Here is a 23,178-nt window from a genome sequence, read left to right as displayed (position 1 = left end):
GGTTCAGGCTCCAAGATCCACTATTGACAAAGGGACTTCATGAAACCAAAAAGCTGCTCTAAGGCAAAGGACATTGTTAATATGACATAATGGCAATCTACAAGTTGGGAAAAGATCCACACTATTCCTACATCTGATAGAGGGCTAATATCCAAAATATACAAAGAACTCAATAAGTTATACTCTAAAGAAAACAAATAACCCAATTAAAAATGAAATACAAAGCTGAACAGTGAATTCTCAACAGAGGACGTTCAAATGGACGAGAATCATTTAAAGGAATGTTCTACATCCTTATTCATCAGGGAAACAAAAATCAAAATGACCCTGAGATTCACTTTACACTAATCAGAATAGCTAAAATCCAAAACTCAAATGACAGCATATGCTGGTAAGGATGTGGAGAAAGAGGAACACTCCTCTATTGCTGGTGGGATTGTAAACTAATGCAACCACTCTGGAAATCAATCTAGTGGTTCCTCAGAAAATTGTAAAGAGTTTTACCTGAAGACCCAGATATACTGCTCTTGGGCATAAACTTAAAAGATGCTCCACAATACCATGAAGTCACATGAGCTACTATATTTATAGCAGCATTATTTCAGAAACTGGAAACAACCTAGGTGTCTCTCAGCTGAACAATTAGATACAGAAAATATGGTTCATTTACACAATGGAATATTATTCAGTTATTAAAAACAAGGACACCATAAATGGATGGAACTAGAAAATATCGTCCTGATTGAGGTAACCCAGCCCCCAAGGACATGCATGGTGTGCACTCACTGATAAGTGGATATTAGCCAAAAAAGTACAGAATATCCATGATCTAATCCAGAGACCGTAAGAAGTTTAATAAGAAAGACCCAAGTAAGGACATTTCAGTAACATTTAGAATGGGGAATAAAATATCATGGGAGGCAGAGGAGAACTGGGTCAGAGAGGGGAGGGGGAGGGAAAAACTGGACAAGATTAGGTATGGGGGGGGGGAAGACATGGGAGAATCCCAGAGGGCCAGGAGAATGATTGGAAATATGCAGCTGCAGGGGAGTGGGGAGGTGGGGAATTTGGGATGTGAGATGCTCCCAGGACTCCATGGGGATGACCTTAGCTGAAATGCCCAACAATCTGTAGATGGACCCTGAATAAATTATCTCCAGTAGGTAGAGAGAGCCCCCAGTAGAGGGATGGAGTCACCAATCTCCCTTCAAAAAATTTGACCCTGAATTGTTTCTGTCTAAAAGAAATGCAGGGACAAAAATAGAGCAGAGAATGAAGGAAAGACCATCCACTGACCAGCTCAACTTGGGATCCATCCATGGGCAGGCATCAAACCCTGACACTATTACTGATGTCATGTTGGGCTTGCATATAGAAGCTTAGCATTGTTGTCCCCTGAGAGGATCTACCAGCTGCTGAATGAGACAGATGCAGATACTCACAGGCAACCATTGGAACAAGGCCAGGGGCTCCTATGGAAGAGTTATGGAAGGACTGATAGAGTTGAAGGGGATTACAACTCCGAAGGAAGACCAACAGTGTTTGACACCTGAGAGCTCCCAGAGACTAAGCAACCAACCAAAGCACATGAATGGGCTGGTCCATGGCCCCCGGCACATATGTAGCAGAGGACTGCCTTGTCTGGCCTTAGTGGGAGAAGATGCACCTAATCCCATAGAGACTTTATGCCCCAGGCAAGGCAAATGCCCAGGGTGTGGGATGGGGTTGGGTGGGGGTGCACCCTCACAGATGCAAAGGGGAGGGGTAATGGAGTGAAGATCTCTGGCAGGAGGGACCAAGAGGTGGGACAACATTTGGAATGTAAATAAAATAATTAAAAATGTAACAAAACAGACTATGTCCTTGGCCCAAAGACAATCAATAACACACGTACGAGATCTGAAATCATATCAAATATGTTCTAAACACAATGAAATAAAACTAGATATGAATAATGAAAGTTATCAGAAAAATATCTAAACTTTGGAGCCAAAATAACTTTCTTTTAAGTGATCAAGTAGTTTCAAGCAAGATTAAACTACACAGTGATTTCTGGATTAAGATGACAGGCTGCCTCCAAGTCATCTGAGTTGAGAAGACTCAGGAAGAGAGCCTACTCCAAATAGATTCAGAGGAAGAGTTTGGCTTACTTTATTTATCAAAAAGATAGGGATGGAAAGTAGGGAATTTGATAAAAAAAAAGATGGGTAATACACCAAAAATCCCAGCACAATCAAGTACAAAAGAAATAAAATGATAATAAATGATGGATATTAGTACAAAGAATTCAACCTCTTTTAGTATACTTATTTTCTTGGTATTGAGGTTTTGTTTTTCTTTGTATATATTGTCAGATCTATATCATGTGCATTGCTATATCCATAGATTAGTGAATCTTTAACTACATAGCAATTAGCACAGAGACCCACATCTGGTCAACCTGAAGAGAATAAGAGGCTGAAGAGTGCTTAGCTATAAGGTTGACATCTGTATCACATATCTTCTGCTAAGGCACAGGGATATTTATAGAAGAAAAGAGGGGAAAGATTTTTAAAACCACAAGTGGTAGATAATTTCAAGGAAGTGATGTTTCCTTTAAACAACAGGGAAGTTGTCCGTATGAACTCCAAGTGACTGCAACAGCATGGAAATACTTGTGCAAGCTGGAGCCAGACAAGATCCCATCATGAATGGAAGGAGAGGAGCAGAAAGTCTTATACCAGGCTGAGGACCTGGTGGTATTTGATGGCTGCTGGGAAGGAAGAGTCTGTTTTCTTTAATGATATGACTGTTTGTGGGTTAATCAGACTCCAGGGCAGGCCCCATCCTAAAGAGGGGTTGGGCAGTACAAACTGGGCTTCATGGGCTTAAAAAGATAAAGAATATGAGTTTGGGTGGGTAGAGATGTGGAGGTGGATCTTGGAGGAGTTAGGTAAAGCTGGTGAAAACAATCAAAATGCACTGCATGACATTTTTTCAAAGAATTAATAACAATATTTAAAATTCAATTTGTCTAATAAAAAGCTTAGGGGAAGCCTCACAAACAAGATAGATCATGTGGAAGACCACATATCAGGGCTTGGCGATAAAGAAAAAGAATTGAAACACATGCTTTAAAAAATAAGAAATTCAAAAGGACACAAAGAGAAAATATAGGCTATTTGGGACAGTATTAAAAAAAAAACCAAAAATTATGGGCATAGCAAAAGGAGAAGAATTCCAGGGAAAATAGGAAAATGGGAAAGAACAGAGAGATGGTGTACATGCTAAAAACATATTGTATGTATGAATGAAAATCATCACTACAATCAATGAATATCTGTTATAAATGAAAATTGGTATTCATCAGTAATGTAATGTTTTGCACACATTCTTCATTTAAGCAGTGCATCTATCACTTTCAAGTAAATTCTAATTCAATTAGTTGCTTGTGTTGATAGTTTTTAAACCAAGAGTGTACTATTAAAAATATAGCACTAATAATGTGCTTTACTTAAAGCTCTGTTTTTACTGTAGATACTTTTTTAGATAATCCTTTATGGTTTTTATTTTCCTTGATGCTGTAGCATTTCCCTCTGATTTGGCCGGCTTATTTCTTAAAACAATTGACAAATATATATATATATATATATATATAAAATATTGTATTATATTATATAATATATAATACACACACATATATGTGTATATATATATACTTGACAAAAGTAAATTTTAGCCATTCTTCCCCACCATTGCCTTCTCTCATCCTTTCTCCTTTCAGCTGAAGCCTTTCTTTCTCACAAATCTCCTTCCTACTTTGATGTCATTTTTTTGTGGCTACAGTCTTTAAATAGGGTGCCTTCAACAGCATAGGTAGGGGTCATAGTTCAAAGCGCAAATAACTTTTCAGTGGCTAAACAACTAAATGATAGCCTCTCCTCCAGTAGCCATTAATTTCCCATGATTCACCATGGTGAGCAGGGTCTTATAAGCTCCTTCTCCACGCATGTTGCTGGGTCGAAAGGCCCAATTTTGTGCAGGTGTTATTTAGGTAACTATAGCTTTAGTGAGCGCATGAGTGCAACAGCTTGCAATGTCCAGAAGCACTGTCTCCCATCACTGCACCTTTTCCTTGGCTATATTTTTTCTGCCCACTTCAATATTCCTCGAGTCTTGCAGGGGGTTGGCATAGATATTTTATTTGGGGATGAGCATTCTATACTCTCTTATTCTCAACACTTTGACTAGTTATGACTTTCTGCTTTAACCACAATCCACTGTACAAGACATTTTATCTGAGCAATGTCAATAGCAGCAGTGATCAATGGATATAAACCACAGTATTAGAAGGTATTTTGACATGTTGATTTAACAAAGCAACAGTAGTAGGTTCACTCCTAAGGGCTATGATCTTCCTCTTATAAGTTCTTGACTGGCTTTTCAGTTCTAGGCATGAGTTTCCTCATGTGGAGCTGGCCTTCGACTGAACCTGAAAGCATCTGGTTACCTATGAAATAGTCATACTATTATTACAAAGTGAGCAGACCTTCACTGGCAAGTCTTATTGTAGCTCATGGGATCACATTTCTGTAAGATGACTGGTCTTTTCCAGAAGCCTTCCAACACTGTGAAAGCCAGACACCAAGGAGGAAATTTCTAGCTCAGTTCTAGCCTGAAGTCTCTACAGAATGCAAGCAAAGTGTGGAGTGTGTTCAGCAATGGGGCTTTTACAGTTGGTCCTGGTAGAGCGATCAGCTACAATAGCGATAACCTGTACTGTTCTGGGGGATCTCTGGTGCCTTCCTCATCAATGGTATAAGAGGAAGTATCTCACATCTGACACTGGTGTTTTTATTTAATACTGATTACTTTCTTAAAGCAAGATCCCAGAGGTTTTTCTTTATTCTTGTGTGCGTGTGCATGCATGCATGTGTGCATGCACGCGAGAGAGAATAGAAATGAATAACACTGATATAGCGGTAATTACTCAATCAGAAAACTATTACCCAAATATTTAGGATAATCCCACTTACACTCAGAATCTCAAAGAGTTTTTATTTTTCATTTTTGTCTTGCAACTAATATTTTATTTCTCTAAATCAACACATTCAGATTTAGCACTTATTTCTCTAACAGTAGTTCTAGATGCTGTGATTCTGAGAAAATTCCATCCATATGTTAATTCACTTGGTTTGATGAGTTATCAGAAAAGGATTTAACTCATTCATATATTGTAGGTGATCATGCAGCTGCGCCATGGAATTTGAATAATTTTGCCAGGGTCATGTACCTTACTTAGCACTAGCAGTGTGACAGTGGACCTCACATTATTAACCTCTACATTATATGAGTTAAGAGCAACTGTGCTAAGCCTTTTCATACTTACATTTAATTCCCAGCACTTGAAACATATTATCATCATTTAATAGGAAATAAACATGTGTAAGAAACCTCCAGATTAATGATGTATAAACTGTAACCAAGTGATTAAACTCTGGAAACCTCAACCTCAATTCAGAGCATCTTTTTTTTCACTGGATTAAGGAGTCATCCAAATTGGGTCAGGAGACAGCCCAGTAATGGTGAATCCCTGTCATGTCCCAGGCACCCTCCTTATTTTTCTTACTTTCAGTTTAAAAATGTTATTAGTTGTATGAAACACTGTATGAAACACACTGTGTAAAACACTGTACATGCATATATGAAATTTTACCCACATCTATTCACACATTATCTTCTGTTTCCTTTCCCTCCAGTTCTCTCCCTTTCACTTACCAAATATATATATATATATATTTGGGTGTATGTGTTTCAATATATATTCTACACATAAAAATGCCATGTTATCTATTTGAGTCTAACTTAATTTTAATATTAACATTTAACACAAATGGAAAGTTCTACATTAAATTTTTAACACTTAACATTAATATTTTAACATATTTAACATTAACATTCATTTTCATTCAAATGAAATATATCATTATTATTTATGGCTGAATAAAACTTCATTACACACATATACAACATTTTCTTTACATATTCATCTGTGGTGGCATCTATGCTGGTTCCATATTTTGGACTAATGTGAATAATGCTTCAATAAACATGGATGTGTATCCAAGTGTCTCTGTGGTATGCTAACTTTGAATATGACTACATATCTGAGTATAGCTGACTCATATCATGGCTCTGTAATATTTGTTCCCTCAATAACATCATGACATGTTAATATTATTACATAGATTAAGGATATAAAGTTCAAAGAAGAAATGTAAATTTCTCAAGATTTCCAGATTGTCCTGGTCCAAAGCTTGTGGTATCTATCCTTTTGAGCAGAAATACATCAAGTAAGAAAGCAATGAAGACTGCCAATCAGTGAGAGGCCAGGGGAGAAGCTATAAGATTTCTTGAGGAAGAACTAAAACACCATCTTTTTCATATAACTCTCCTGTGAAACTATTTCCTAAGGTTGCCAAAAATTCTTTCTATGTCATTTATCTTAGTCATTTTGTTTTCCATCTTGTAATATTGCTGGTCTCTTGGGCTCCTGCCTCAGTATCATCCCAAAGCATCAGAAGGAGGAGGGAAGAATAGGGCTAGAGAAAGGAGCTAGTAGTGTATAGAGGATCTTTCCTGGTTTGTCAGAGTTCCATGATCCTAAAGGAAGAGAAGGTGGAGTCTCCATAGCAGCTTTTTCCCTGTTACTATGACTCTTCATTTATTCCTTAAGTCCTCTTCTAGAAAAAAAGTCCATATCTTAGAGTAATTCTGATAAGTTAAAGATATATGAAACAGTAAGTGGATTCTATTTTGTACTAGTTCCTATGCATATGGTTAATTCTCCTGTCATTTCTGTATTTCTATAATGAATACCTATCTATTCCTCTCTATACCTAAACAAACCTCCAAAATCCAGTTAATATTATCTACCTTTGCCACCTTTATGGATGGTAATTTTTTATCTTTCTCACCAAAAGCTTGCTATCATTTATATTATGATATATTATGCTTGCCTTCTTTCTTCAACCTTATGACCTCTGCTTCTACTTCATGTTTTCCATATTCTAGAAATCATCAATCACATAATCTTCTCTCACTGACACTGTTCCTACAAAATAAGTTTACTTTACCTACATATCATACATTTAATCCAGATTAAGTCTTCTTTCAGTGTGGTTAATCTAACTTTGTGGCTTGTAAGGTTGTGTTTTTCTTTATTCTTGAGAATTTCATACAGGTATACAATGAAATATAACCATATCCATGCCCATTTTCGCCTTCAGTTAACATATATATCTCTGAATGCTTCCCTTTAAACTTAATGTCAGTTTTTTCTTTTTGATATCCACAAAATCCAATTGTTAATGCCTCTGTGTGTGTGTGTGTGTGTGTGTGTGTGTGTGTGTGTTTGGGCCACACCCTGGTATATGGGAAACCCACCAGTTAAAAAGTTTTCTCTGAGTCTCTCGGACTGTAGTCAATGTAGATTTCCAAATGTGTCAATTCTCTTAAAGATCTATTTAAACTCTCTATAGATCATTTCCACGCAAATTATTCACATACTTGACCTGACTGTATTCTATTCCTTCAATATTCTGTTTGCCTGTTCTGTCCATGTTATATCACCTCTTATTTTCCGTCCAGCAGTTATAGTCTCTTTGTTAATCATTGACTAAAACACCCCACAGTATGAGAAATACTGTCAGAAGGTGAGGCAGGCACAGTGAGGTATAATTCCTCTATGTCAAATATGAACAGTTTTGGAGAGATAAAAAGGGTCTAAACATGAATGATAAAGATTCTTTGTGAGAAAGACAGTGTTTTTGACAGAGAAAAGTATATGTGCCAAGTCACAAAGTGCAAGAACACCCTGACAAACTTAGAAAGAAGAATCAGTGAAGGATGACTGGACTATGGTGGAAAAGTGAGAATAAAACTTGAAACTTTATCGGAAGGTTTTGGATTGTTTTGTGGTTAGTTATTTCTGAATAAATATCACTCTAGAAAGAATTGGATGTTAAAATGCCTAGTGTTTAGGAGGGAAGAATGGAGAACCAATGAGAGGCTATGAAATCAAGAAGTAAAAAGGACCTGATATAGGGAATGATGATGAAGGTGGTAGAAACAAGACAGGAGGAAGGGTGCAGCAATGAGAGTTAAGACGGGGGAGGCAGAGAGATAAGGGTAAGCCACAAGGAGGCAGCTATGGGTTAGCTATTGACGGGATGTAGGGTAATAGTAAGTTAAAATAGAAAAACAACCTAGAAAATGTCAAATCCCTGACTTAAAAACATGTCACTCATTGTCATAAAAAAGATTTGGAAAAGCTCAATTCATTTTCACATACATACAAATGTGTGTGTTTGTGTGTGTGTGTTTGTGTGTGTGTGTGTGTGTACATGTGTTATATTCAAATGACATCCAGAATTATGTCTATTGTTTGCTGTACTAGTGAGGACACCTGAGCCACTGCAAATACATAGCTCCTTCCTAACATTCACCTGAGTAGCAGTAGTGATAGTATGTGCAAGTTTTCATGGAAGCAGTAGTAGGAGGCACATTGCCAGTCGTGTGAGGAGGATAGGAAAGAAAGGATAGATAGTGTTCATAGGAAGACATGCTTCTTGAACAAAGATTGAGTCAGCTGTACTGATGGAGACTACAGCAGGAGCAGAGCTGTTCAGTGATACATACAGTTGTGCTTCAGAAATACACTGCACACTACAACAAGACAGAATGTTTTGGTGAAAGCAGTGGGAGATGCTAAAAGAGCTATTTACTTTGTTAAAGAGTTTAAATGTCATTGTGGAGTCAATAGGGCACAATAGGGCACAATGGATGGGTTCTAAAAGAAGGAGTAAAATCTGATGATTTGAACTTTAGGGGACAGATCATAGGTATAGAAAACTTGTAGTTTGTATCTAAAAGGTTGTTTGTTCTTTTCTAAATGTTTAAGTATGAAGATACAAAATATTAAAAGTTGAAAATAAAGATCTGAGAACAAGGGGGTCCAGAGTACAATGAGTGGCATACAAAGAAGATGGAAGTGAATGGTCATGCCTAAGGTTATAAAGGATAGTTGCAGCTGTAAACTTTCTATTTAAGAAACTAGCGTGCCAGCTGGGTGATGGTGGTGCATACTTTTAATCTCAATACCTAGGAGACAGAGGCTGGCAATCTCTGAGTTTGAGGTCAGCCTGGTCTACAGAGTGACTTACCAGAGCTACGCAGAGGAAACCCTGTCTCAACAAAACAAAACAAAACAAAACAAACAAAGCAAAACAAAACAAAACTAACAGACAAAGAAAATGAAGCTAGCATATCAGTAACACTCTTACTGAGAAAAACGTCCAAGGCTGAGGGATAGATAACCTAGAATAAAAAGAGAAATGCAGCTCTGAAAGCATTATTAGAGTTTGTGAATACATTTTTTCCTCCTGTCTATAGGGTCATGCAATAAAAGAATCAGGGAAGAAATTTCCTGGAGAAGAAAACACACTTAGATATCTAGCAGACTCCACTTAATTGTCCATTGTGATTTTTGTCTCCCTTCCTGATGCTATGACCATGGAAGACATTGACTGAAAACAATCCTTTGTTCATATGATTGTCATGTGGGAATGCCAACTTCTCTCAGATTCAGAGAATGCTTGGGGATTTGGAAGAAAAAAAATACTGACTTAGTTATTAAGATTTAAAAAAAAAAGGGGAGGGAGGGAGTTCTCTACTGACTGCTAACTTGGTCTTGATGCTAAAGGAATGGCACTAGTCTTATTGGAAGAGAGTTAGCCAAACTTTCAGAACCAATGGGCTGTTCAGTACTGGTGTCATCCAGCACCTACTACATGTCCTGATATCTACGTGAGTTCTAGACTTTCTTGTAAGTTTTATGTTCTTGAGTCCCATAGTTGCTGTAATCCCTGGTTTTCTGCCTTAGCCTCTCTTCTTTGCAGCAAAGGTTATGTTCCTAGCTGAACTTACAGATTCCCTCTCTTGAATGCAGATCCAGCATTCGTGTTGCCTGAATATTTCAGATTCTTAAGTTCCACATTCCTGGTTCCATTTTTAAAAATCTATGTGACTAGGAGCAAGTCACTGAATTTTCAGTGTTTGTTTAATTACTTTTATGAAAATGAATCGTGTTTATGTTTTCACCATCAACATTTATGGCTTTGATTTCTTCTTGTCTTTACATAGGACTAAAAGACAGACATTGGGACTTTTGTCCTTTTTCCCCTGCTTTTTCTCAGTGCGTGGTTCTCCAAGGGCTGGAGCCGTCTTTTACAGTGTCTGTAATACACAGTCATTTATTTTTGTCTCTGCTTTCTTGGCTTATCACTCTGGTCATCGAATAGCTGTTATTACACCTACCACAAGCACTGCAGCCTATCAGAGTACAGTCACCAAGCTAGATTCTTGCTGCTGCTTTTATAAGATACCTTGGTCTTATCTCTTGAAGAGCAGTGAACAAGACTGAAAACATGGAGCGAAGGAACCACAGTGGGAGAGTGAATGAATTTGTGTTGCTGGGTTTCCCAGCTCCTGCCCCATTGCGGGCGCTATTATTTTTCCTTTCTCTGCTGGCCTACGTGTTGGTGCTGACTGAAAACACACTCATCATTGCAGCAATTAGGAACCACCCCACCCTCCACAAACCCATGTATTTTTTCTTGGCTAATATGTCATTCCTGGAGATTTGGTATGTCACTGTTACAATTCCTAAAATGCTTGCTGGCTTCCTTGGTTCCAAGGAGAACCATGGACAGCTGATCTCCTTTGAGGCATGTATGACACAGCTCTACTTTTTCCTGGGCTTGGGTTGCACAGAGTGTGTCCTTCTTGCTGTGATGGCCTATGACCGCTATGTGGCTATCTGTCATCCACTCCGCTACCCTGTCATTGTCAGTAGCCGGCTATGTGTGCAGATGGCAACTGGATCCTGGGCTGGAGGTTTTGGTATCTCCATGGTTAAAGTTTTCCTCATTTCTCGCCTGTCTTACTGTGGCCCCAACACCATCAACCACTTTTTCTGTGATGTTTCTCCATTGCTCAACTTGTCATGCACTGACATGTCTACAGCAGAGCTTACAGACTTTATCCTGGCCATTTTTATTCTGCTCGGGCCGCTCTCTGTCACTGGGGCCTCCTATATGGCCATCACAGGTGCTGTTATGCGCATCCCCTCAGCTGCTGGCCGCCATAAGGCCTTTTCAACCTGTGCCTCTCACCTCACTGTTGTGATCATCTTCTATGCAGCCAGTATTTTCATCTATGCCAGGCCTAAGGCACTCTCAGCTTTTGACACCAACAAGCTGGTCTCTGTACTCTATGCTGTCATTGTACCATTGCTCAATCCTATCATCTACTGCTTGCGCAACCAAGAAGTCAAAAGAGCCCTACATCGCACTCTGCACTTGACCCAGGGCCAGGATGCCAATAACAAGAAACCCAACAGAGATGGTTAGGTAGAGAGTGGTTGATAATATAAAACCTGGGTTTGTTTTGTTTTGTTTTCCTTTCTTCCTGCCTGTCTGCTTTCTTTCTTTCTTTCTTTCTTTCCTTCCTTCCTCCCTTCCTTCCTTCTTTCTTTCTTTCTTTCTTTCTTTCTTTCTTTCTTTCTTTCTTTCTTTCTTTCTTTTATCCTTCCTTCCTTCCTTTCTTTCTTTCTTTCTTTCTTTCTTTCTTTCTTTCTTTCTTTCTTTCTTTTTCTTTTGAAGTCTAAATTAGGAAATTAAGTTAGGAATCAGCGCTTCTAGTTTCTGCAACTTAGTCCAGAAAAAGGAAGAGGAAAAGATTAGAAGGAAGAGGCTGGATTTCTGCAAGATAGGGCTCCAGTACATGGGTTAAGGCCTGGACCAGTATTGTGTATACACAAATTAATTCTCATTAAATGAAGCACGGATTATAAGAAGGAAGAAGATCCAGGCCAATAACTGGTCTGTGAAATAACAGACGCTCAGAAAGTAAACATTCTGGGATGAGTTTTAAAGAAAGGAGATAAGAAACTGAGACATGTTTTCATGTGTTCTGTGCTGCCATTGGACTTGCTATGTAATGAAAGAAGCTTTTGATCATCTGAGGTTGCTGATTCCACCTCTCCAGTGCTGGCATTGCTGCTATGTGCCCAGGGGAGAGAAACAAGGCTTTGTGCTTGCTATGCAAGCACTCTACCAACTGATCTACATCACCAGCCTAAATTATGAAGTTTTGTATTTATTATCATTGTGTTGCTTATTATCTCTTGGATCACAGTGGTTTTTGGCTTCATTTCCAAAGTTATTAATGTCATTGAATTAGTTAATCTTCTTGCAGCCTTAATTATATTATAGCTATTATGGACACAAGGTCACATTTTGTTATCATGGAACAGAACAATCTCTACCACATAATTGCTATAAATACACATAAATTAAATTAATATAGTATGGGGTCCTATAGATATAGATATAGATATAGATGTGTGAAGCCTATAGCTGGACCAGTAAATACAGGAACTAAACCTCTCAAACCTCACTAGGTCATGAAAAGTTATAAATTATTTCAGTCTTGCTGGAAAGAAATTGGAAAATATGTAACAGAAGCTTTAAAATATTGAAAGTATTTGAGCATATATATTTATATTTATAATGAAATGATTGAAATATGTTTAACATTTAGAAACAAGGACATTGTTTAAGGAAGTTATAGTTCATGCATTAAATGCAGTCTTAGAAACAGTGGTGCAATATAATCTAAATATCATTAATGACTCAAAATAATTGTTAATTCAGTAACTTTAATTATTATGTTATATAACAGTATCAAAATCCACTTTAGTTACTTTTTTAAATTTTAATTATGACTAGAGTAAATTTGATTAAAATGCTAATGGACCTCCTTTTCATATAAATTATTTTTCAGCAATGTTCTGTGAAAAACATGTTCATGTAAATAAGCTTTGCTTACCCATTAAGATATATAACTTTAGGCATATGGGCATAGATAATGAGAGGGGTGGTCAATAGACTTCTACTACTTGCCCAAGAGCCAAAAACCTAAATGCAATAAAACTTTTGTTTTCTGGTATCTTTCAGGTGTCCTTTTTATAGTTGTCTCTTGTCTAATCAAACTTGTAAAAACATTATGAGAAAGTATAGTTTTTTTCTTCTCATGCTTCCCTCCTTCCTGAGTCTAACAGTATTGTTATTTGCTAGTCTACATTGATGTAATATTTAAAATATATTTAAATACAAATATATTTGTATTATATATATATATGCATATATATATTTGTACCAAAGATGTTACTTAACCTTATTAATATCTTGTTTAAAGGTTTAGAAATGACTATTCCTACAAAAGTTGTTTCTGAGTGGGTCCATGATCTGCAGTGGGAATGTTCTCCTATGGGCATCATAATTTTAGTTGTAACATGAATTTATTTTTAGTTCCAGTTAATAGGAAGAGAAAGAAAAAGGTTGAATTTCCTCATTCTGTTTTTCTCATTTTCAATACTTTTATTCTAAAATATGTTGATTTTCCAATGTAAAGAAACACAATGTTGACTTCAAAATTTGAAACCAAAGACTTGAGATTTAGCTATGCTTAGTATTATTTCCTTCACTAGCTATCTATAATTAAGGAATGAGTGCTAGGATATTTGATTCTATGTGAACTATACCGAGATTGAGACTTCTTTTACTTTGGACTGAATTTTTCTAGGCATATAATCCTTAAGGTCTGTATAGAATTTGAGATCAATAAAACCTTAAGAATTTTTTCAAATTAAGGACTAGTTACCTGATTTTATCCATTCTTCATTGCAATATATTTCTCTATAAATATAAATATATCTGTTTATTTTATCTCTTTTCCATTTGAGTCTACTTGTTTCAGTCCATCATTATATTTTGTCAGTCTCTCAACCTTTTCATCAATAGTATGGCCCTATAATTCCCCTTTTTTTGGGGGTTATCACTAATCTCTTGCAATAGTATAGGAACTACTTGAGCCACAGGCATTACCCAGAATGATAGGAGGCAGTGGACATGTACAGGCAAGCAAAGATCAACATAGATTTTTTTTTTGTGTGTCCAGTTTTCAGTGATTTTGGGTAACACCAAGCTTCTTAATCTGCTTTTTAAATCTCCCTAATATATTCTATTAGTCTATATTTTATTTTGGTCTTTTAGTCTTTTGTACCCTGTAAATCTTATACAGCAATATTTTAGACAATGGTTTGCAGTGTGTATTTACTTTAAAATAATGATATTTTAAAAAGTTTCACTGATTTCTAATATTAAACTTTGAAAAGTTTCAGAAAATATTCTTCCAACCTTCATGAACATGTAAGGAATATTTAAGGTGACAGATACTCTACAACTCAAAACATCCTATTAGTTTTCATTGAAAAATGCTTACAAGTATGAAATATAACTGAAGACTGAAAAATACCTGATAAGGGAAGGGTATAGTTTAGTATATGTAATATGATATTTTGGATCTGATTATACATGGAACTTCAAATGGCAGAATTTGAAAAGTTAACTGTAACAATTATAATGTTATTTCTGAGTTTTTCTTTTCTTTTTTTTTAATTAGATATTTTTCTTTATTTACGTTTCAAATGATATCTCCTCTCCTGGTTTCCTCTCTGGAAAAAAAACAAAACAAAACAAAACCCTGTTCCTTCCCCCTTGTCCCTGCTCACCAATCCACCCTCTCCCACTTCCTGGCCCTGGCATTGTCCTACACTGGGGCATAGAACCTTCACAGGGCCAAGGACCTCTCCTCCCATTGATGACTGACTAGGTCATCCTCTGCTACATTTTCAGTTGGAGCCATGAGTCCCACCATGTGTACTCTCTGGTTGGTAGGTTAGTCCCTGGGAGCTCTGAGGGTACTAGTTAGTTCATATTGTTGTTCGTCCTAAGGGGCTGCAAACTGTTCAGCTCCTTGGGTCCTTTCTCTAGCTGCTTCATTGGGGACCCTGTGCTCAGTCCAATGGATGGGTGTGATATTTCTGAGTTTTTGATTAGTTATACAAAATGAAAGCTGATTACGTTAGGGGAAAGCAGAACTGTTTATTTAGGAAACTTTATAGCATCTTTGTGATTTTTCTACACTTCTAATATTATTCAAAATATGAGAAATGTAAAAACTTATTAGTTATTTTAAACTAAATCTAATTGATTTCAGTGGTTTCCAGAAGACATAGATGATCTACCTGCTCCTTTACAGATGAGGTGCATATAGTCAGCATCATGCATTTATTATGATTTTTATTTTGAATTTTTATTGGAAATTTCAATTCTACCAACAGTCATCCACACTTATTGCTTTAATTTAACTAATTCATAAGAAATAATTAAAGTACAGAGTAATCCACAATGAGTTACTACTTTATGTAATTACCACTTTAACAAATATTACCTCTCTCTCTCTCTCTCTCTCTCTCTCTCTCTCTCTTTCTCTCTCTCTTTCTTTCTCTGTCTCTCTGTCTCCCTGTCTTTTTCTCTCTTTTAGAAATCACGGCCAAGCCGGGCAGTGGTGACACACGTCTTTAATCCCAGCACTTGGGAGGCAGAGGCAGGTGGATTTCTGAGTTCGAGGCCAGCCAGGTCTACAGAGAGAGTTCCAGGACAGCCAGGGCTATAAAGAGAAACCGTCTTGAAAAACAAAACAAAAAAAACAAAACAAAACAAAACAAAAATCACAACCAGCCCTGAACAGACCTGAGTGGATATTCCTATTCAGTACAGAGAACAAAGAACAAACTCTGTGGGTCAGGGGTCTTTATTTTTTCCTTTTTTATTTTATTTATTTATTCATTTTAAATCTCAATATTCTTAGACTCATTGCTCATAACAAGACTTCTCTGAGTTTTATTTCCATAGGTACATTTTAAGAAGACCTGTAGGATTAGGGTTGTAGCATAGTGAAAGGTACTTCCTATCACCTGTGAGACGGGACCCGTCATGGGATTATAGTTAAACAAGAATGAAGTCCATTGAATTTGTTATATGTACTTCCAATTGAATATGACTAGAAGAAGAGATAGGGGAAGAGGAGGAAGAAGGAAAAGAAGAGAAAGAGGAGGAGGAGGAAGATGTAGAAGAAGAGGAGAAGGGAAGTACTAGGTCCAGAATTTCTCACCAAATTCCAGTTAGTTACACACACATAGAGTGAGCCAGATCCTAAGGGACTGACAGAGCTTTCCTAGGAATTCTCACTTCTCCAGATCTCTGCCTCAGTATATTTTATTCTACTTAAAATTCCATAAGTTTCTAAAGGGCATGCACATAGATTGAATATTTTTTATTTTAAAGAACTGAACTCAGTCTTTTAAAATAAAGAATGAACAAATAAATACTATAAGGCATGTTTCTTTCTAACTGCAACTGTGTTCTCATCAGCCAACTTTTCCTCATTCATACTTCCTTCATACTCTCCTCAGTCTCTGAGAACCACCATTTTATTCTCCATTTCTATGAGATCAATGTTTTCAGATTTCACATGTGAGCAGCCTTGAGCCTCAGTGGAACAAGGTTTATAAGAGTTGCCAAGCAAGCGAGGAGGTTTCCAGCCTGGCAAGCATCTAATTGAACGACTGCTGTAATTGGACAGGTAGGTAGGTGCTCTGAAGCAAAACCATGAACAACACTCACTAACAGTCTTAAAGTACATCTGAAACAATGAGACTAATCTTGAATGGCTGTTGCTATGAAGTAGCTAGGGAGTAACTCTGGGATAAGCAGAAGCTATGGGGTTCATCCTGGTACTTGAGTGCAGCTTGGGTTCAGATGTAGGTCAGATTCTCAGGCTCTTTTTCTTTTAAGATGGAGGCCAATTCCAAGATGGAGTAGGTTTGGCCTCTCACCAGCACCCATGTGGCAGCTTATAATCCTTGGAAATTCTAGTTCTAAGGGATCCAGTACCCTCTTCAGGCCTCCATGGTCTCCAAGTATGCATGTGGTATGCATATATACACATACACAATGTCAAAATACTCCTATACATAAATGGTAAACACTTCTAATAAAGAGAATAAATAATGTTAACATTGCATGGATAAACTACAACTTCTTTATTAATTTGTTCATTGTTGCTTACCTTCACTGATACTTTCTTAAAAATAATTTTTAGTTTTTACTTCATTTATATAAGTTATAGCATTTTAAATTTACTTTTCTCCTACTGTTTTAAATTTAGGCTATTCCATTTTTTCTAGTTTCTTGATACACAGTTTCAATTTTTGTGATTTTTATCTATTTTACATTCATAAATATAAATAAACAGTTGTATTTTAAACAGAACTTAATAAGTAGACAGAGGTTCTGTTTCCCAGGTTTTTGCAGAGCAAATCAAGTTTACCTACAGCCAGGATGGAGTAATCTAAGTAGGTCCTTGGGGAGAGGACATGATAGAAACAAATATCAACAAGTGCTGAATATATTATCCTGCCTCTTTTTGTCTTCATATCTTGAAGTTGCTAGAGCTGCTATGCAGACCGAGGAGCTCTCTGGTTCTCTCAGGACTGTTAGATTCTACATATCAGCTCTCTTTCTCACAATCTCTGGAGGTATCTGAAGAATTTTCCATCTCAGAGTAAAGAAAGGTGGGCAATGGTTAATGGTTGATGATACCAAAAGAAGTTGACCTATCCAAAAGAAGATTCCTAGGAAGATGAGAAGAGACTCAACAACTACAGGTTGTATTCTTTAACCAAGGAAATGGTAACTAGGGGTATACAAAATGGGTAAGGAAGAGTCAACACCTCTTCACTTAAGGTGAGACAATTCTTGACAATTGTGCACCTTGTAGCTGTAGAGGCATAATATAAATATTAATTCTAGAGGAGGTCAGTAGGGTTAGTGTCCTTTAGAATAAGAACATTTAGGACTGTAAAAGAGTCAGAAGTAGAATGAAAGGCCATTCATCCATAGGGTACCACAAGAGAACAGAGCTTAGTATCTTTGTTTCTAAAAAGGGATCATAGATGAAATGATTCTGTATTCCTAAAGGCTTTATATTAAAACATAAAATATGAAAAATAATTTGATGTACTGGAATAATAAAATTAATTAAAAATAAATTAGGAAAAGATATGAATGATCTATAATTCAGAGTTTTTTCAGAACTAAATAATTCAATTTTCTAACAAATTCTGATTATTTTTCCCCTAGACTTTAAGAGGAAAATTAAGCAAAAGTAAGAGAAGAAATAACTCTAGGTGTCTATGAGTATACATGAATGAAAACATGCATATGCTTATGATTAAGAATCTATGGGTCTCATGTAACTCAATGAGAGTACCTTCTAACAGGAGATGTCTATGAATTGAGTTTATGTTAAATGTCTCCTATGCACTGTTTTATTCAGTACTTAAATCTCAGGTGGAATTGACATGTACTTTTATGACGTTTTACTTTGTAGGAGAGGAAATTGGAGGGTATAGTTATTTAGTGATGCAGAACACAACTACTAGGTATTGTAAAGATAAACCTTTCCCTGACTATAAAGTCCATGCTCTTAAATTTTATGTAGTGGTGAGTAAGAGGAAAAGTGTGTGGCTCATGACAGGAGTGTGGATTGTTATATGTGAGATGAGTTTACATCAGATGTCTTCAGTGAATTCTCTCTATCTTAATGCAGATCCCTTGCTGAACCAGTGTGCTCCAGCTACCCACTTTCTTTGATTTCAGCATGCCTTGGATACAGACAGGTCACTATGTATACCTTCCACTTACATGGGTATTGGGGATCTGAACTCAGGTCTTCATACTTGAGGACAAGTGATACAGCCACTGAAACATCATCACAGCCTCCTGACATAGTTTCTGTAGAAGTCCCCTAAGTATTGAAAACTAAGACATTTTCAATAGTTACTGTCATATACAATCTTCCATAGACTTCAATTGAAGGCAATGTGGTGGGTCCAAGTACTATAGCTAAAATATTCCCCCAAAACTAAGCTTTCTGAGGATTTTCTGATTGAATGATAATCTCCATCATTTTATTTCAAGAATGAATAAATGGCTGTTCAGTAATTTCGTAGTTAAACAGAAATAGAATTAATTTTGAGGAATAAATGAATCTATCTTCTCTAATAAAGGATCTAGGAATGGCATTGACATTTTAACCACTATCTATAGATAACAATATTATGGTAGATTTTATTTTTTTTTTACAAACAGTATTCCTTTATTCTGATTTCTTCAAACATTTCTCCCAAACAGTGAGCACTCAACAAATTAAGTCATCAAAAGAAGGCTCCTTTTGATTATCTTCATATGTTCTTGAAAGACAAAGCTTTCTGTACTATATGGCTGCAGAATCAGATTTTTTGAGCCAGCCACACTTAACATAGTAGAGACATGAGTCTGCCAGAACGTTTTGGAGTCAATAGCACAACCTTCCAAATATAATAAATGTTACAGCTTATATGAAATAAGCTGAAATTTACTAGGAAATGCGTATGTGACTTTGCTCTTCATATTGCTAATAACATTTAAAGAGTGGAAAATATAGGCAGGGACAGCTTAGATTTTATTAGTTATTTTCCTTTCTGAGAATTTCATACATGAGAACTTTGTGTGCATAATTACCATACTTCATTACTCCCATCCACAAAACCCAATGAGTCCATTTAGTGTGGCATGTAAATGCATGTGTTTAGGGCTGACCACTTGGGATTTGACAACTTATCAGTGGGCTCATACATGGAGAAAATACTTTCCATCTCTCAGCATCCACTGATGCCCTCATAGCTTCATGTAGGAAGGGGTTTTGTGAAATTTTCCTCATCCATATTGGCATGTCAGCTGGTATTGTTTAGGGAGCCACATTTGTTGAAATTTCATGGGTATAGTTTTCCTATAACTTCTAGAAGACACTAGCAGCTGATGACTTCATCATCTGGCTTTGACTATCTTTCTCTTTCTGTGATGTTTCTCGTGATTTAGGTTTAAAGGGTGCATCACAGATGTATGAATTGTGGTTGGACACCACACAGTCACTTACTTGCTGCATTTTGAACAATTGTGGTTCTCTGTAATAGTTTCTGCCTGCTGAGAAAGAAACTTCTTTGATGAGGGTTGAGAAATATACTTACTGGCCCTGGCAGGTATATAAACTATATGATCCTAGCCAGACTTGAAAGTATGGGGAACTTAAAGGCAGGCATGATTCTGGTGATTTCCATGGTGGGCTGATGTATGGACAGTGACAAAAGTGAACTTGTGATTCTGAAAAGCTTTTACAAGAATATTTATATGGAAATTGTTTTATCACATTGATGTAATTTATTAATATAAATTATATTGTGAATTTTATTTACAATAAGAGTGAATTACTAACTCTTTTTATTTTTTGGTCTGATGCCATAGTCATTGCCTTTATTTGTGGTGCCACAGAAGATTTCAATATCTCCCAGTGCTTTTGGCCATGCTGGATATGAACATTACTCTGGTCAGTGAGTTCATTCTGGTGGGCTTCCCTACAGCCCCTTGGCTACAGGTTCTCCTATTCTTCATTTTCCTTGTGGTCTACATGTTGATTATAGCGGAAAATCTTGTAATTATATTCACTGTCTGGTCCACTGCTTCCCTCCACAAGCCCATGTACTATTTCTTAAGTAGTATGTCCTTTCTAGAGATCTGGTATGTCTCTGTCACAGTCCCCAAGATGCTAGATGGATTCCTCCTGCAGAGACGGCATATCTCCTTCACAGGCTGTATGACTCAGCTCTACTTCTTTATCTCACTTGCCTGCACAGAGTGTGTGCTCCTGGCAGCTATGGCCTATGACCGCTATGTGGCCATCTGCCACCCTCTTCGATATCCAGTCATCATGACTACAGCTTACTGTATGCAGCTAATGGCCCTCTCCTATTTTAGTGGTTTCATGGTCTCTGTTGTCAAAGTCTATTTCATTTCACATGTTGCTTTCTGTGGATCCAATGTCATGAACCACTTCTTCTGTGATATCTCACCAATCCTCAAATTGGCATGCAAAGATATGTCAACAGCTGAGTTAGTACACTTTGCTTTGGCTATTGTCATCCTTGTCTTCCCTCTTATCACCACTGTCCTCTCCTATGTGTACATAGTGTCCACCATTCTGCGCATACCATCCACTCAGGGAAGAAAGAAGGCCTTCTCTACCTGTGCCTCCCATCTCACCGTGGTCATAATTTATTACACAGCCATGATATTCATGTACGTCCGACCCAGGGCTATTGCATCTTTTAATTCCAATAAACTCATTTCAGCTGTGTATGCTGTCCTCACACCCATGCTTAATCCCTTCATCTACTGCCTAAGGAACCAGGAAGTCAAGGATGCAATCAAAAAGACTCTGGCAGGTGGCCAGTGCTTCCAGCTCTGCTGATCCCCTTGCCTTGAGAAAGAGACATTGCCCATGTAATGTATGAGAATGATTGTGACCATTTTATTAATACTTTCACTTCACAAACTTGGATTTGGAAAAAAATCATAGTATAGGTAAAAACAATAAATAAATAAATAAATAAGTAAAACAAGCAATAAACAACTAAATAATGAATGAAAGGACTTAACCTTTATCACTTGAATCAATAAGCACTTATTAACAACTTTGGATAGTTATAGCATCTTGAAATGATATAATACTAACAGACATATAACATTTAGAAGCTATTCTTAGTGTTTTGCTCAAAATAAACTATTTGATTCTTAGAGCTCTTTATGGTCATCTGACTGTCATTGTGAATTGAGAAAATGAAATATGAAGTTAAATAAATTGTCTACTATTGAAACTAAATTACCATCAAAGCCTTTGAGCCCAGGAAATATAGCTTAAGAACACATTATATCAGGTTCTCTCTGCATCTCTGATCTGTGATAACAACTCTGGAGAATATTAGAGTTGTTTACCCATAAAACTAATTTCTAAAAGGGAAAAATACAATCTAGTGATCAGTATACACAGAGAGATGTGATGATAACTGGTAGCAGTGCTGTACTAATTGTAGTGTTTATAACTACATTGGGTTCTTGATGATGAATACCATTGGCTTAAATAATAATATTTATATTTTTATTTTCTATGCTTAGCTCTGTTTTTCAAATATTACAGCTTATTTCCCTCTGTATGGGTGAACAAAATTGTTTCATATTTAAAAATGATATTCCTGAAACTGTATCAGTTGTTACTGATTCAGTGATACAGGAGCAAGTTGAGCTGACTATTCAGCCTTGGCTGTGGCACATTTTCATCGTGCATGACAGATTCTTCGCTGTCAGTTTGTGCTTGACTCTCTACCATAGTACAATCCCCTTTAGAGTTCAAAGTAACGCCTTCATTTTTACGATGCTTGCTGTGGTTATTTGGGTTCTTTTCTCTTATCAGAGTAAACACACTTTAGTTTATGCTTGTGGAAGAATTTCTACATATATTGCTCCTAGTGCTTCTAATTTGATCGCTGACTTTCACTATATTTTAGTATGAGATGTATATTAAATCACTCCTTTGGGAACAGAGTAAGTAGGAAAATACTGGGGGAACGGATGAACATTCTAGGCCAATGTTTAGCCTAAGACTCTGGGACTTCAGATTCCATCGGTAAAGTACTGGGTACACAAGAATGAGGACCCAAATTTGATTCCCAGTGCCCATTTAAAAAAAAACTAGGTATGGTGAGACATGCTTATAATGCATGTGGTAGAAAAGTGAAGACAGATCAATTCTTAGAGCTTTCTGGTCTGCCGGCCTAGTAAAACTGGTAAGTTCTAGGTAAAAATGAAAGACTTTGTCTCAAAAAAGGAAGAAAGAGTAAACTTCTTGAGACATGGCACTTGAGATGTCCACTGGCTTCTACAAGCCTGAGTATATATTTGCATACACATGCACTTACTATATTTATCCATATACACAAAGCCTTTGATGTTTCATATTATTAGGTCTGTGACCTTCAGAAATCATTAGGATTTAAGTTTCCTTGCCTATAAAACATTTATTATAATATTTACATTTAAAATTGGCATAAAGATAATAAGAGAATGAGTATGTAGAATGAATATGTAGAAATCATTATGCTTCCCATAGCAAGTCCTGGACACACCATCACACCAGAAAAGCATGATTCAGATCTAAAATCACTTATCAGGATGATGATACAGGACCTTTAGAAAGACATAAATAGCACCCTCAAAGAAATACAGGAGAACACAGGTA

The 23,178-nt window shown here is 36.8% G+C and overlaps 2 protein-coding genes across 2 annotated transcripts; both read left to right on the top strand.

Annotated features, from left to right (window-relative positions):
• The first annotated feature begins 10,398 nt into the window (after window positions 1–10,398).
• On the top strand, window positions 10,399–11,450 carry LOC116100808 (olfactory receptor 226). The gene has a single exon (XM_031384539.1). It carries the CDS (start codon window positions 10,467–10,469, stop codon window positions 11,448–11,450), a length of 984 nt encoding a protein of 327 aa, XP_031240399.1. The 5' UTR covers window positions 10,399–10,466.
• Window positions 11,451–20,360: 8,910 nt separating this feature from the next.
• LOC116100807 (olfactory receptor 6-like) lies at window positions 20,361–21,378 on the top strand. Its single transcript, XM_031384538.1, has one exon. It carries the CDS (start codon window positions 20,410–20,412, stop codon window positions 21,352–21,354), a length of 945 nt encoding a protein of 314 aa, XP_031240398.1. The 5' UTR covers window positions 20,361–20,409; the 3' UTR covers window positions 21,355–21,378.
• The last annotated feature ends 1,800 nt before the right edge of the window (window positions 21,379–23,178 follow it).

The sequence above is a fragment of the Mastomys coucha genome, unplaced genomic scaffold, assembly GCF_008632895.1.
Source record: "Mastomys coucha isolate ucsf_1 unplaced genomic scaffold, UCSF_Mcou_1 pScaffold21, whole genome shotgun sequence".
Lineage (NCBI taxonomy): Eukaryota > Metazoa > Chordata > Mammalia > Rodentia > Muridae > Mastomys > Mastomys coucha.
The sequence above is the reverse complement of the archived record's forward strand: the minus strand, read 5'-3'. Positions and strand labels throughout refer to the sequence as shown.